This window comes from Gekko japonicus, unplaced genomic scaffold (genome assembly GCF_001447785.1).
Source record: "Gekko japonicus isolate JY-2015 unplaced genomic scaffold, Gekko_japonicus_V1.1 scaffold2545, whole genome shotgun sequence".
NCBI classification, from domain to species: Eukaryota; Metazoa; Chordata; class Lepidosauria; order Squamata; family Gekkonidae; genus Gekko; species Gekko japonicus.
This window is the reverse complement of record NW_015163162.1, coordinates 37,282-53,857: the sequence shown is the minus strand read 5'-3', so window position 1 is coordinate 53,857 and position 16,576 is coordinate 37,282. Positions and strand designations below refer to the sequence as shown.

At 41.7% G+C, this 16,576-nt stretch overlaps 1 protein-coding gene across 1 annotated transcript in view; it reads right to left on the bottom strand.

Moving 5' to 3' along the window:
- The window catches only part of RGS12 (regulator of G-protein signaling 12), a 132,081-nt gene extending 120,519 nt beyond the window's left edge, over positions 1–11,562 (bottom strand). Inside the window, 2 exon segments of the mRNA XM_015407088.1 lie at positions 9,694–9,840; positions 9,843–11,562. Of these exon segments, the coding sequence (XP_015262574.1) occupies positions 9,694–9,840; positions 9,843–11,546 (1,851 nt within the window). The 5' untranslated portion in view covers positions 11,547–11,562.
- Between the last annotated feature and the right edge of the window lie 5,014 nt (positions 11,563–16,576).

The following is a 16,576-nucleotide window of genomic DNA, read 5'->3' as shown; positions in this document are numbered from 1 at the left end:
AGCGACTGCAGGGTCACCTTTAAAAATTGGGGACAATACTATTAGAATTTTGAAAGACATCCCATTTGAAATAAGACAATGGAGAAAGAAATATAAAGAGTTAATTCTTTTTCTTCAAACAAATGCAATCGTGTACAGGTGGTTAACTCCGGAGGGCGTAACCTTCAAACTTCAGGACAAAAAAGAAAAGATTGACTCTGTTTCCAAAGCATGGCAGTTTTTGAGAATCCAGACGGGTGAGCCAGAGGAGGCGGATAAAGAGAAGGACATGGATAAAGAGGAGAAGGACAGCAAGTCCAGTGGCGAGTTGGACTTGGGGTCTTCTGGAGAGGACTCTCTTTCTGAAAAAGGGGCGGCTGCCCCTAAAAGTCCATATAAACTGAGGAAAAGACAAGATAAGATAAAAGGAAGACTGAAGGACTTTGATTTGTGGCTTTGAAAGTATAGTTTTTAATAATGAGATGCCCTGGGGTTTTTCTCTAATAGTTACATTTAAGACTTAAAAGATATTTTAGCATGTCTGACTAAGTTCAAAAGATACTAGCGTTTTAAGAAAAACCTTTTACTAAAGCAGTTGTAATGATCTCCTCTCTTGGGTTTTTAGTTAGTAGTGGTTATTCTTTTCTTTCTCCTTAAATGTAGTCCCCTTTCCCTGTAGTTTAATTAAAAATGCAATTAAAAATCCCCTCAAAGTGACTCAAAGACAGAAGAACTGGGTGACACTGCGATTTCTGGCTTTGTTCTTATCTGCTTTTCCACACATCTTATCAGTAAAAGCATGAACCATAAATGCAAAATCTCCAATGAAAATTGCATAGAAGGGTCTGCTAACAGGGAGGCAGATCATAGAATCACAGGGTTCGCAGGGACCTCCAGGGTCATCTAGTCCAACCTCTGCACAAGGCAAAAAATTCACAACTATCTCCCCCTCCACAACCACACTGACCACTGTTCCATGCCTAGATGACAAAAAAACCTCCAGGATCTCCAGCCAAACTGACCAGGAGAAAAATTGCTTGCTGATCCCGAAGTGGCAATCAGCATTTCCCTGGGTGTGTAAGAACCACAAGAACTCAGCACTAATGCAACCCTTCCTGCCTTCCCTCTCATGATCTAAGTTCACAGAATCCGCATTGCTGTCAGATGGACATCTAGCCTCCAAAGGAGAGCCTACCACCTTGTGAGGAAGCCTGTTCCACTGAGGAACCACTCTGTTAGGAAGTTTTTCCTAATGTTTAGCCAATAACTCTTCTGATTTAATTTCAACCTTTTGGTTCTGATCCGACATTCTGGGGCAACAGAACACAAAACTTTGCACCATCCTCTATATGACAGCCCTTCAAGTACTTCAAGTTTATTTGTGGCAACCAAAAGGTTTTAAAAACTGAATTTTTCATTGGAATTTTTTTGTTGAAAGCATTTCAGACATCCAAAATGGCAACTGGCTATCTCTGTTTTTATCCCACTTTTCCTTCTGGTGGTGTGCATGGCTCCCCTTTCATGTTATATCCTAACAACCCTGTTGTCAGGTCCTGGATGCAATCACTCCCACAACACTCTTGTAGCAGCAAGGTATGTTTATTAAGAGGTAGAGAGATTCCAAGCATAAACAGATGCTGTGTCGGAACAGGCCTCTGAATGCCAGTTCTGACACTATACTGCAAGCAGGACATCTCCCCTATGCTTACCCACCAAATCATTTTTCACTCAGCCCGCCAAAGATCCAACCCTGCCTTTATGGCCACCCCCAGCACCTGCAAACTAACGGTTACATTATCTAGAAGCTCCCCGCATTATAAAGTCATGTTGGACACTGAGGTATACTTCCCAGGGTCTCACAGACTGCTACAAGCTGGCGCTATTCAAGCTTAAGCATACATTCACACACACATCCGCTCCCCCCCACCCCAGCAGAGACAATAAACAGCAGTGAAGCCTGGAATACCTGTAGACAAAAAGAGTGAAATAAGCATGACTGAGAAAGTAGTTAACCCCTAATGCAACAGAGCATGAGTTTGGCTAGACAACATTCTATGACAAGCGAGGCCCAAGCTTGACATCTGTGTGGTAGAAGAGGCTGAGGCAGTGTGAGTGGCCCAAGGTGACACAAGACGCTTGCCGTGGTATTGTGGGACTTTGAACCCTAGTCTCCCAGGTCCTAGTCGGACACTGACTCTCTGAATACATGTACTGGAACATCAATATAGCTAATTCTCAGCATGGCTAAATCTGTGGAAATTTAAAGCCAGAGACTGGGAGTCATGAAGACAGATTTTTCTAAAGACTTGAGAAAAGCCACAGGTTTGCAGGAAAACCTGAAATTAAAAAATGCCTTGAGGGTTTTAAACACACACCCAATCACCCCATAATAGAAGCAGCTGCACCTGTAACTTTAAGAAACAAATGCCCTCAGTGGCTGTTTTTCAGGCAGGCTCAGCTGTTGCTGCCTTGGTTTCTGTCAGGGAACAGGGCCCATTTCACGACTGTTTTGGGCTTTGCGGGAGGACTCATTAGAGCCAAGCCTGGCAGCAACCACCAGACAACTTACTACTGCCTGACTTGCGTGACTCACCCAGCACCCACCCCACAATAGCTAGTGTAGTGTATTTGTTACAGTTTCAAACCAGGGTCTGAATCCCTACTCTTCCATAGGGCTGACTGGGTGACCTTGGGCCTAACCTACCTCACAGGGTTGTTGTGAGGGGAAAAAATGATGCTCGATGCTTTGGTTCCCTATCGTGGAGAAATGCAGGGTATAATTGAAGTATATAAATACTAAATATAGCTAAGGGGGGCAGATAAAAGGTTGGTTGGTGGATGAGAGGGAGAAAGGAAACGGAAAGGGGAGAGGCAATGGGGGCTGCTAGGGAAGGAAAAGATGAAACAACAGGGATGGGGAAAATGAGATGCCCCCCTGCAAATTTTTGCGGGTCCCCCAATTGTCCGATCTGTTTCCTCTGCATTCATTAGGCAGAAATTTAATACAAGATTGGGTTCAGAATGACCTTCCTCACCTTGTGATGTGACATTTCACAAGGAACAGGGACTGTGAAGAAAGGAACAGCTTGTGAAAAGGCAGTGCAGGAGCTCCATTCAAAGATGAAGGTGTCCATCTGCCATGCTAATCCAAATTAAGGGTTACGGGAAGAATGTTGCATTTCTTTTTGTGGTCTTTGAGCAGGCCCACATAAGGATTTGCACTGACTCAGAAGTAGAGATGTAAAGTTTCCGGAAATTTTGAAGCTTGGGGAAAAAACGGGGTTTTTTCGGGGGGAAACGAAAATTTTCGGAAAAATTGAAAAAAATGCTACATTAGCACTTTTTTTTTCTTTTCCAGATTGAAAGTCATTCTGTTACTTTAGGAACATAAAATATGACTATGGACATTTTTACTTGGCATGAAATTATCACAACTAGCATATTAAAAACATAGTGTATTCAAACAATTATTACAAACAGAATACCCACCCATATGCAAAAACAAAACTGAAACCTTTTTCTTTTCTTGTGACAATAGCACCTCCTAAAGGAAGAAATGCATTTTGTTTTTGCATTAGAGAGTTCAGTTTGTAACCTAGGACTTGCTTGTCCTCAGTGCACAGAAATTAGATCAATCTGATACCATACATATTTTTTAGAAATGATTTGGAAAATATTTCAACACCTTGTCCTAAAATATTTTATTCATCATGTTAAAATAAAACGTTCCATAATCAATTTTTTTCTTTTCTTTTTTCAATTTTTCCAATTTTTTTTTTGGGGGGGAACGTGTTTTTTCCGAATTTTTCTGGTTTCTTTCCAGGCCTTCACATCTCTACTCAGAGGCAATTTTGAAAAGTTTTAGAATTCTACCTAAAGAACTGGTTTTCAGTATCTCCCTTCCAGAGAGAGGATAACTCTCTCTACACATGCCTCAAGTTCTCAGTTTTCTTCTGATTGCTGCACAGTAAATAGCTCTGACATTTCTCCAGAGTACTCCTTGTATGGTTTTGTTCTGCACCTTTAGCCATTGGAATTCCTGTTTCTTCATCACTTTACCTCAGCTTTTGTCCCTTTCCTTTTGTCTTCGTCTGTCCTCTTCCTTCCCCACCCCATATGTCAACACACAGTTCCTTTTCCCACCCTTGTTAGGTTTATGGAAAAGAAGCCTGATTTTAAAAAGTGCTGGAGCTGCAAAGCAAAACTGCCAGTCTTCAATGTCCACAACCTTTTCCTCATATTTAGGGGGAAAGTCAAAATGTTGAGTCTTATCCTTGTTCCTATAAGTTCATGAAATAAGCTTGGAGAAACAGCATTTCCAAAATTAGGGCTCAGTTTTGAGAATAACTTTTGTCTATAAAGATTTCTCAGTTGACCTCATTGACCAAGCTTTCCGATTCACCACCCTCTGCTGTTAGGGTTGGAGACTGATAAAAGCTTCTGCAGCTCCAGTTTAGATAATACCTCTTAGAACTGAGTGGCATTGCCTGATTAGCCACCCCCATCCTTAATGGGCTCAAAATCCTGCCAGAAGCAAGTCAAATGCTGCAAAGTAAAGCACAATGGGGGGGGGGGAGTAAGGGGGGGGGAAGAGGACAAAAAAAAGCATCTCTGGAGTTTCTGGAACTGTCCATACTGCACTGGCCAGCACAGCAACGATGCCATCTTTTTACCTTGGCACTACCACCAAACATAGTTGGTAGAGAAGTGGAGCTAGTATTGGAACTATTCCCTAGAATCTCAGTGGCATTGCGTCTTGTATATTAGATGGTGAATCTCCCTTTCTTTGCATCCACCTCTATAGTTCCTGCAAAAATAGATGACCGTTTACATTCTCTCCCCCTCCCCCAGGTGAATTCCCTTTTTTGGCCTGCTCACCCTTGTGGATGTTGACAGAAACCTGATATCTCTGAAGCCAACTACCTGCTCCTTGGGTCCTTGTCCCTTGTGGCTGGAAAATCATGCCACGCAGCCCTTTGAGACAGATTAATAATTTGTCTGACAGGGCTGTTTCCGCAGCTCCCTTGAGGAGGGAATTTGGACCTTTGCTAAAGAAAATCTCCTTACATAAAAAGGAGCTGGTCAGTTACCGCCCCGTGTCTGATCTACCTTTTCCAGGGAATGTAATTGAGTGCGCAATGGCCAAGCAGCTCCAGGTTTTCCTGGATGAGACATCTGTCCTGGACCCATTTCAATCAGGCTCCAGGCCTGGCTTTGGGACCGAGACAGCACTGGTTGCTTTGGTTGATGTCCGTTTACCTCTGGATAAAGGCATGCTGATGCTGTGGCCTTCTATACAATTGACCATCTGGTCCTGACTGACCACCTTGCCTCCCTGGGTGGAGGGGTGCTGTCCTTCCAACTTTATAATTCTATGATTCTATGAAAAGAGAAGAAACCCACCAGCCTAAGTAATTTTGTGTTTTTCTATTTCTCATGCTACATTTTTTTACTTCTCTATTACATTTAACATTTTTAGCTGAAAGACTATCAAGCTTACATCCACAATTTACATAAGCGTCTGCCTGGTCACACATTGCCTTAGGAAAGGTAGGGGCTGTTCACAAACATTACCTGGAGTACTGTGTGCAGTTCTGGAGGCCTCATGTCAAAAAGGATGTAGACAAAATCGAGAGGGTGCAGAAGAGAGCAACGATGATGATCATGGGTCTGGAGACTGAGCCCTACGAGGAAAGGCTAAGGGCCTTGGGGATGTTTAGTTTGGAGAAGAGGAGATTGGGGGGGGGGACATGATTGCTCTCTTTAAATATTTGAAAGGCTGTCATTTGGAGGAGGGCAAGGAGCTGTTCCAGTTGGCAGCAGAGGACAGGACCTGAAGCAACGGCTTTAAATTACACACAGAAAGGTATCGGCTGGATATTAGGGAAAGCTTTTTCAGTCAGAGTGGTTGAAAGGTGGAATCAGCTGCCTAGGGAGGTGGTGAGCTCCCCTTCACTGGCAGCTTTCAAGAAGAGGCTGGACGAATATTTGTCAGAGATGCTTTAGGCTGGACCTGCATTGGGCAGGGGGTTGGATTAGATGGTCTGTATGGCCCCTTCCAACTCTGTGATTCTATGATTCTACCTGCATCCTTGATAAACCAACCCAGCTGACATCAACCTAGCCTATGTTTTATGTACCTTTTTGCTTCTTTCTTTACACTGTATTTATATTGTACTGTTATGTTTTGTAGACCACCTTGGATCCCCATTGGGAAGGAAAACAGGAATAAAAAATACACTATACATGATAACCAATCAATTTCAGATATCATTTTGGTTTGCCAAAGCAACCCCTGACAACAAGCCATGGCCAAGCATCGTGTCAGAGAATCTGCAAAAAGGTTTAGTGCCCTCTCCCAGGCCATACATCAACTAACTGAGCACCTGATGGTTGGGAGATGGCAGTAAACAGTTCTGGAGATTCTCTGCAACACTTTATGTGAGTCAGAGGACAAGGTATTGCTTGGCAGCTAGGCACAGGCAGGGTGAGGGAGGAGAGACAGACCAAGAACTAGGAACAGGTCTGGCAGCGGGGGGGGGGGCAGGATGGGATATTCCTTCCTCTAGGGATCTGGGCGAGTAGGCAGAGGGAGAGAAGACTGCAGGGAGTGTAGGGAACTGGAAGCAGAAGACAGTGGGAATGGGATTTCCCTGCCTCCAGAAGTCCCCCTCTTTTTTCCCTTTTGTTCTCAAATTGCCTAAAATGTGTTTGGCACTCTGAAGGGCACCAAGTTCTTCAACACATTAAGGCACATTGTGTACTCCAGCAACACGTTTATTAAATAATCACACTGCTGTATCTTACATTTCTGTATCATATGGGGGGTCCTTATTTTTCCCCCTTGACTCTACTAAATTTGATTTCATAATGCCTTTTCTGCTGTACACTGCCTCGGTACAGTAGATTACTGTCCAAAGGATAACAGTTTAATTTTCCCTCTCCATCTGTCTCAAACACAGTCATCCCCCCTCTTGTCAACAGTATTTTTCCACACAATTCTATGTCCCTCTGTATTCACCTGTTACTACTGTTTTGTGTGTTAACATGACATAAACTTGACGTTTTCCACCACACTCAAAACTGCCCTTGACTCTATGAAAACACTGCTTATACTTCAAAGATTTTTCCCATCTCTTTTTAATGGCATATTCTTACAACGCTTCCTTCTACTTCCCTTTATTATACTTCAAATAGAATAAAATAGAGGAGAAAGGAACAATGTGAACTGATTTGATTCCCAAACTTTTGCGGGCCACCACCAGCCTGTTCCATAAGCTCACCCCTAGTGCACCCTAGTATACCCCTTTTAAATAAAAGCATTATTTAAATAGTGGTTTGCATGACCCAAGGAAAGTGACAATAAAATTCAAAACAGTAACAATTAATTGCACATTTATTCAAAATCCAATTAAAACTTTTTAGATTAATTTATTCAACAAAATTTGATCCAGTGACATCAGCTTTTCAAAGTCTGATTGTCGTTTACCAAGAATCTTAGATACCACATTAACTACTTTACTGCTTAGTAATGCGATGGATGGGGCTGGATTAAGAGGTACCCATTTCCCAAAGTCTGGTTTAAAGTCACTTAGCAGGAGTCTAAATTGCCACGTTTAGTAATCTGGTTTCCATTTCTTTGCTTGGAGAGAAGTTGGATGACCACACTGAAACCACGTTCCACAAAATATGTTGGAAATGCAACAAGGAGCTTCTCAACCACTGTCCATAGTGCAGGACAGTGATCAGAAATTTCCTTCTGTAACCAAAACCCTTGGTATGATTTCTTAAACTTTTTAAACTTTAATTTAAACTTTTTGTTTCATTTTGTTACTGCAATTTTGCATAAAGATAATGTGTTGTATTTTCTTTATAAAGTTTTTCTAAACAGTTTTATTTTTTGCCAAAAAGCACATTTCATAATCAACAGTTTCAGCAACCAAGAACACAAGAAAATAAATAACACACCCAATATTATTATGTTAAAGGAGTTAACAGCAAAAACTTGGAAAATGACAAAGAAACAAAAACATACATGGTGATGACAGCTTCTCAAAACACGGTATACTGGTCTGAGAAGACCTCTGGTGTCATATTTATTAAAAATTCCAAGAGTTTCCACCAGATTTCAGCACTACCCAAAAGCAGACACCTGGAGAGCCATTTGCTGGCATCTAGTCTCTAGCCTCAATTGTTTGTTTCGATTTATATCCCACCTTGCCTGCCTAAATAAATAAATGATCAGTGCCCCCACTGCCTCCTTGCCTCTTAGTGCCCCTCTAAGTAATCCTACTACAGGGGATGGTACCGCCTACTTTGGGAACCACTGTCTAAATCAGGGGTCCCCAATATATTTGAGCCTGTGGACACATTTGAAATTCTGACATGGCACGGCTGCCACAAAACGACTGCTGCAGGAGGTGCCACGAAATGATTGCCACAGCTTAACTTCAGAAACACAGTGCAGATCTTTGTGCTGTGATGGCAGCTGCTGTCAAAGCAGGACAGTCCCCACCCCCAATACTTCTCCATTAAATTAAAGCGCTCTAAACAATTCTTCATGTCCACTTTTTTTGTTTTGCTTTTCCTTTATTTACAAATAGCTGAGGAGTATACCTTAACAAGGAGCTGCGGTGGCTCAAGTGGTTAAGACGCTGAACTGCAGGCTGTGGAAGGTCAGTAGTTCAGCGGTTCAGGACCCCGGTGCCGCAAGACAGGGTGAGCTCCTGTCTCCAGTTCCAGCTCCTGCCAACCTAGCAGTTCGAAAGCAAGAAATTGCAAGTAGATAAATAGGGACCACTTTGGTGGGAAGGTAACAGCGTTCCGTGCGCCTTGGTGTTTAGTCATGCCGGCCACATGACCACGGAAACGTCTTCGGACAGCACTGGCTCTTCGGCTTTGAAACGGAGATGAGCACCGCAACCCTAGAGTCGGATTCGACTGGCTTTCGAGCAAGGGAACCTTTACCTTTACCTTTATACCTTAACAATAACTATGGACAAAGACAGAAGAAAGTATCTCATTTATTACTGTCAAGATCTGTGCAGGACTGGGAGCAAGGCCTAGGAGAGACCTGCATGGCAGTGGAAAGGAAACATAGCCTACAATCCCCATAATGCTTAGCGACAGTTGTAGCCAATCAGTGTTCAGCGATTGTGTCAGGTGATTGTTACATATTTTGTGGGCTGTGGAAAAACGGTGTCCTTTCCTCTCACAGAGCTAAACTGAAGGGGACTGTGTTCTTTTGCTCTTCTGCAGTCTTGTCTCACAGAGGGGACTGCTCTGGTCTGAGGAGAAAGATCCCGGCAGGAGGCCTGGTATAAGAGGCCTGTGGGCCTTGAAGTAGTAACCAGTTAAGTGAACTAGGTAGTCGCTTCATTTATTTTGCCTTTAAACATTGTTATATATTTTAAAGCACCTTGTCTTATTTTCCTTGCCCCAGCACTGTGCTAATAAGCCATTTTGTTTAATTGTTCTCTGCCTGGTCATCACGCCTATGTTCTCGGCTTAAAAAGGGGCAATTTTGGATGGGCTTGGGAGGGTACTCTGGGCCTTCTCAAGGGACCCGAAGTCGAGTGGTGGCAGCTGGAGGTGGCGACCCCCTGGGGGTCATGACAATTACATACACCGCAGCATCCTTATTACTTGAGTATAATCAGCATTATAAACTCAAAGTATTTTCTTCTAACACTTGTATCATATGAACATTCTTACCTTTTTATCTTCCTTGGTCTTTCTGACACTGTGTTGAGAGTCAAATGTGTTTGGTGTACGAAAACCCTTCTTAGACCATTCATTCCTTTGAGACATTAGATGAGGCTGACCAAAGGTGCCATTAACTCTGTATCTGTCAGCAGGATAGGAATCTTCATCATTGGAGGGGGAAGAGTACCACAGTTAATGCTTGACCAGCCATCTGTAGAATCCGTGTATGACTCTTGGTCACTTATGCATGCATGTTGCCAATCTTTTAACACATGAACCGGCAGCCATCTCTGATTGGAAGTGCCCACAGAATTTTTCTTGCATGATGGAACTGAAATTTGGGAAGAGACTACAGGAACTTCAATACGTGCTGAAGGACCTAGAAACTTATTTTGATTTTGAGATTTATCATTCTGCAATATGACCTCTAAAGAGGAGTTTTCTTCTTGTTCGTGACCAAAAGTACTCCAGTGGGAAATAGCTTGACTTCTACCTACTACATTATCCCGCATACTACTAGGAGCATGTTTAGCTGAGTTGCCTCCTAGGTCAACTACCAAAACTCTATTCCCTTTCTCTTCTTGGTTAAAATTCCCAATGCCACTATCACTATTACTGCTCATGCTGTTGTTCTGATGAACATCATCTCCTTCAAGGAAGGCCCTTGCCCGCACTCCCTCAATCAATTCTCCCATATCTCTGTACAAAACAGAGACAAACTGAAGAACTGGCAGAGATGAAACTGGAAATTCTAGACAGCCATTCGTATCTGGATCTGCTGTACATTCCAAACCAAAACGATGTGCAATGCCTTGGTGAATTTTATGGTGAAATAGTTCTGGATCCACCATAAATACGTGACATGATGTCCTCAAAACCGCTTCATCCTCCTGAGCCAAACTTGTATCATCAATGGTCTGCATTGTAACTAGCCCAAAAAATCTTCTGTCATCAGGGCATATGGCACTAAATGCTAGCTTCTCTGCAGGATACTCTGCAATCACCCTGGATTTATCACTGCAGAGTTGAATACAGTCATGCATAATCTTCATCATTACCAATGAATGGATTTTTTGTTCTGCCCGAAGACGTCTCATGCACCCACGAATAGCCTGCAAACTATCATATTCCAGATTTGAATCTGAAGAGGGAAGTTCAATTGATCCTAGGTAGCCCACAACCATAGCCACATTTAAAATACTTGCATCTAAGCCAAAACATTCCTCGTTTTCCATTCCAACTCTAAATACTGAATCATCATTCATGACTCTGGAGAGCTCCTCATTATACAGCATATTTGGGTTGTTTACATTTTCAGATCTCACTTCTAACCTAACAGCAGCAGATTCATGTGCTGGCATTTGCTTTCTTGATGAGCTCTTCATGTTACCAGAAGGAACATTAGGATTTTCAAAGATCATGTTGAGAATTCCACCAGACTGCATTTCTTCCACAACCTTCTCTGCTCTGTTTATACCCAACACTTTGGAGTCAGGTTTGGGTTTTAGCCACCCTTTCCCATCATAAAACCCAACTTCTTCATCACTTGAACATGAGTCATTGTGGCCAACCCCTTCAGCAATGACCATATGCAAAACCCCAGAGCATTTGCCTATTAGCTTCACCACATCTTCATGGGATGCCTTTTTCACATTGATGTCATTTATTGCAAATATTTTATCTCCAGCTTTAAGTCCCACATAATCAGCAGGGCTTCCTTTCAAAACACAGCTAAGAATACAGGGAGCTTGTCCAGAAAGGGTAAATCCATATCCTGCTCTTCCTCTAGCAACTTCAACAGATCTTGTACTAGAACCATGAATATTCATCCAACGCTTCACTTTTTCCCCTGGTCTGTACATGGTGGTATTCACCAGAACTGGCAATCTCCACAGTCCACTGTTAATTCTTCATGAGATACTGAAGAGGAATTTACATTTCTTCATCCTGTGAAGTCCAAAAAAATACTGTTAAAATTCCTCCTCTGTTCCCAAATACTTTTGAATGTCACATTCAGATATATAGTAATAATGCACAAGTCTGACCTCAGATACCAGACTCCTTTAAATAAAACCAAGGCCCTCCACAAGCATAAACTATTTATTTATAACATGGCACTACATCACAGAGCACCTGTATAAGTACAAAACGATACACACTAACTTCAAGTGTGTGGATCTGAACTGGCCGAGACTGAGAGGGAAAGAGATCTTGAGGTTGTAACGGATAGCTTGATAATGATGTTTATTCTGTGCGGCAGCAGCAAAAAAGTAAATTCCATGCTAAGTATTCTTGGGAAAGGGACTGAAAGTAAAATACCTAGTATTGTAATGTCACTGTACAAATGTCTGAAGCAGCTTCCTCTGAAATGTGTATAGTACTGGTCACTGCACCTCAAAAAGGACAGTGCAGAGCTGAAAAAAGTGAAGACGGCAACCAAGATTATGAAAGGGTTGCAGCACTTTCCTTATGAGGACAATAGTCTGACACTTTTTAGATGTTGTTGTTTTTTAAATCACTAAGGGGGTACATGACAGATCTCTGATCCAGCAGGGCTCTTCTTATATTCTTGAATCAGAGCATAAGGCATGATGGATCAGGCCAAAGGCCTATAGAGTCCAGAATTCTGTTCACATAGTGGCCTCTAGGAAGCATGAGGAAGATGACTGCAACAGCATCCTTCTGCCCAAATATTCTCAGCAAGAAGCCCAAAATACTGCAGCATTCATACTGTTCATCAATTTTGCTCTTCATATGCTTCCATAGACAGTGTGACAGTTCATGAAAAACCAGATTAACAAAAACGATATGCCCATTTGTGAACATAAATACAAAAAATACAACTAAATGTCAAATACAAATGTAAATTAAGCACTTAAACAATTAAAGAATAAAGATCTGTTTACTATTTATATATCTGTGTAAATATTTAAATAATAAGGCCAATGAATACTCTATTATCAAGGAGGGCGGGAAGGGTTGTATCAGTGCTTAGTTCTTGTGGCCCTTTCTTACACACCCAGGGAAATGCTGACCACCACTTTGGGGTCAGGAAGCAATTTTTCTCCAGGCCAGTTTGGCCAGTGATCCTGGAGGGGTTTTTTTGCCATCTTCTGGGCATGGAGCAGGGGCCACTGGGTACATGTGTGGGGGAATATTTGTGAACTTCCTGCACTGTGCAGGGGGTTGACTAGATGACCCCAACTCTAGGATTCTAAGAACCAAGAGAAACTAAAAGTTCTGCAGTGGCTAACCCTCTCCCAGTATCTGAGGCTTTAAACAACAAAATAGTTCAAATGACTGCTTTTTTGACATAAAAATGTACATCCCGAACATCAAATACCAACTCTAAACTGATCTTTACTACACATAATCCTATCTGTAAAGATACTTCAGAACAGTGCAACTTTATTCATCACGATGTTGGATTTCTCCATTTTCCATTTCATTTATTAGCTTCATTGACCCAAGGTCTTAAGCCAAACATGCAAACAACAACTATAAAACGCATTACATAAAATTACAAGAAATTTAGGCAGAACGTCTTTACAATAAAAGCTAATAAACATGCTCTCGATCAGTAATATCAGACCACATTTTATAAACTTCAATGAATTCTATAAAATCCCATGATATTATGGAAATTAGTTTTAAAATTTTAAAATTGTATACAAAAGGTACTTATAACATTTCAAAGCCGCTTTAAAAATAGCACTGTCGAAAGATATTTTGCCACCAAGCGAGTCGTTTCAGGGTCCTCATCAGCTAATAGTATGGTTATCACCCAGGGTTCCATAGGGAGGTGATATCTTTGTAAAATAGGAGTAATCCAGCAGGATCTGGGGTCAATCCATTGGTGGCAAAATAACATAAGATGATCTAAGGTCTCTATTGCACCTGATCCACAATTACACAATCTATTTGAGTACTGTATTTTAGCAAAACGGCCACTTAGCTCTACAGTTGGAAAAACATTCAACCTTGCAAGCGTGAAGACATATCTAGATCTGGGGGATGTAAGGAAGCTCATATATGAGGGAGTTTTCTTAGGTGGAACAATCCCTAAGGCAGAGTTGGAGCATACTCGCCTAGCACGAATTGAAGTGCTGAGTCGGTCAATGTTTGTCACCCTCAATCTCATCAAATTTAGCGCTTCTTGATAATTTAAATTATTAAGCCCCGTAGGGGCGAGACCAATCCACTCCAGCTTGTTATCTATATGTTTTGCCCACGTACATTTATAATTATCCCCTTTTAAAAGATAAAGAAGACCTCCTTGAGCATTAGGTGTCATATAAAGAACTTTCAGTCTCAATTTAAAGGCTGCCTTCCAGGCTCTTGACTCAAAGGAGCATTGTGCGAATTCTTCTCTAAGTGCCGTCCCTGCGACACATTTAGGGACTCCTGCAATTTTACGCAGGAACTGGAGAAGGATCTGATCTGATAATTCCGAAATTTCTTTAATCCAGATCGCAGCCCCATATAAAAATTGTGAAGTAACTTTCGCATTAAAAGCTGCAATGGCCATTGGGACATACTGGCCGCCTCTTGAATAATAGAATTTAAGGAGGGCATTAGAATTTAATTTAGCGATTTCAGTTGCTGCTCTTATATGATGTTTCCAGCGGCAACTGGAGCTGAACACTATCCCCAGATATTTGAAATGAGACACTTGTTCTATCTCCCCACCCTTAACCTTCCATGATCTTTGTTTTAAACAAGGTTTGTTAGAAAAAACCATTATTTTTGATTTCTCATAATTGATCATCAGCCCCTCTTGGATACAGTAATCAGTAAAAGCATTCACTAGCTTACGCAAGCCAACTTCTGATCTGGATAGCAGCACTGCATCATCTGCATAAAGTAGTATAGGAACTTCCTGTCCCGCTAGTATGGGTGCGTGACAGATTGTTTTTTTGATATATGGGACTACATCATTTATATAAAGATTAAAAAGCGTGGGGGCTAATAAGCATCCTTGCTTAACACCTTTAGAGAGATGAATGGTATTTGTAAGTTGCCCATCTACTCCGCAACGAATTTGTGCAGTAGGATTCTCGTACAGTTTGTAAATCAGCCAAAGAAGTCTCTTGTCTAGAGATGTTTTGGACAATTTGGCCCAGAGGCGGCATCTGGGGACTGAATCAAATGCTGCCCTGAGATCCATAAATGCTGCATAAAGGGAACCCTTTGAATAAGAAGAGTATTTATCGGCAAGATGATACAGTACCACGCAATGATCTAAGGCTGAGACTCCATTTCTAAATCCCGCTTGCTCAGGGTAAATTATAGATTCTGTTTTTATCCAGTCCAGCAGTTTATGATTTAAAAAAGCTGCATACACTTTGCCTATTACTGAAAGCAGGCTTATAGGCCTATAGTTAGTAGGAACTGTTTTTGGGCCTTTCTTATGTATTGGAACTATCACTGCATGCTTCCATGATTGAGGAATAATGCCAGATTCATTGATTTGAGTAAAAAGAGGGGCTAGAAATCTACTCCACCAGGTGGGGTTTACTTTTAGGAGATCTGCTGGAATTAAATCTGGGCCTGGAGCTTTGCCTGAACGCATTTGCATGATTAAAAGACTCACAGTCTCAGATGAAACTGGAGGCCAGAAGTTGGTTTGAGGCGGTTCAATCTGATCCCCTTGGGACTCAAAGCCAGGGGTCACAGCAAAAATAGAGGTGAAATATCTTTCCCAAATTCCGGGGGCAATACACGCTGGAATTCTATCTACTCCAGAAAGACCCCTGTTGATCAACTCCCAGAATGTTTGAGATTCATTATTGTTTATGGCTGTAATTAGAACCTTCCACTCTTGGCATGTGGCTGACCATTTTTTATATTTTACTAGGGACTTAAATTCTCTTTTTAATTATATAAGATCCATTAGATGAGCCTGGGAGTTTGTACGTTTAAATACACGGTGTTTAGACCTAATTCTTCTAATATGATCTCTGCACTCTTTATCAAACCAGGTATTTTATTTGGATTTCTCCTTTTGATTCTTCCACATAAATCTATTTATTGACACTTTAAATCCATTGCTTAAATCTTCCAACAGAAAGGAGCCTTGTTCCCTACATCATTCAAAATAGCATCTGTATTTTATACACTTTTGGAATCAAGCAAGTGCATTATGTGAAGTGGTTACACTCCAACCATAACTATGCAAGGTATTCATTTTCTGTCTGTGGGTACTAGGGAGCACCTCATATTAGACGTGCACCATAATGTGGTGTGGGGGTTTGTGTGTCAGTGAAGCTGAGAGCAACACCATAAGGAGTTTAGACTTTGCCAAAGAGGCTAAACTCCTAGCAGAGTCACTCAAAGCAGAATAGCCACAGCTGAGACAACAGACTAAGATGCCTCCATCCCGTTCAGGGATCCACAGCCACGGACAGTTCCAATGGGGATGGGGGTGGAAGAATCCTTGAAGGGTAGCTACTGGGCAGCAGCACTAGTGGAAGGTGACGCTGGTGGAGGATCTTTCCTAGACAACTGCAGTGCCACTTCAGCCAATCTTGGTTAGCCATGAGCAGAAGACGACAATGGAAACCCACTTCTGAACAACTCTTACCTTGAAAACCCTCTGGTGAGACAATCCAAAATGAAAAAAAGATACAGTTCTGGAAGACAGAACCCACATTAGTTAGCACTCAAGCAGCTACCGGGGGAAAGCAGAAGACAACTATGAATTGTGCTATTCTTAATGATGCAACTGGATTAAATCCAAAAGGACGTTCAGTTGTTGATGTGAATGGATGCAAAAGGAAAGCCCAAGGCTGTTTGACACATATAATAGGAACATGGAATGTATGAATCAAGGTAAGTTCAAAAGTGTAAACAAAAAAATTGAATGTTTAAATATTGCAATCCTGGGAGGGAG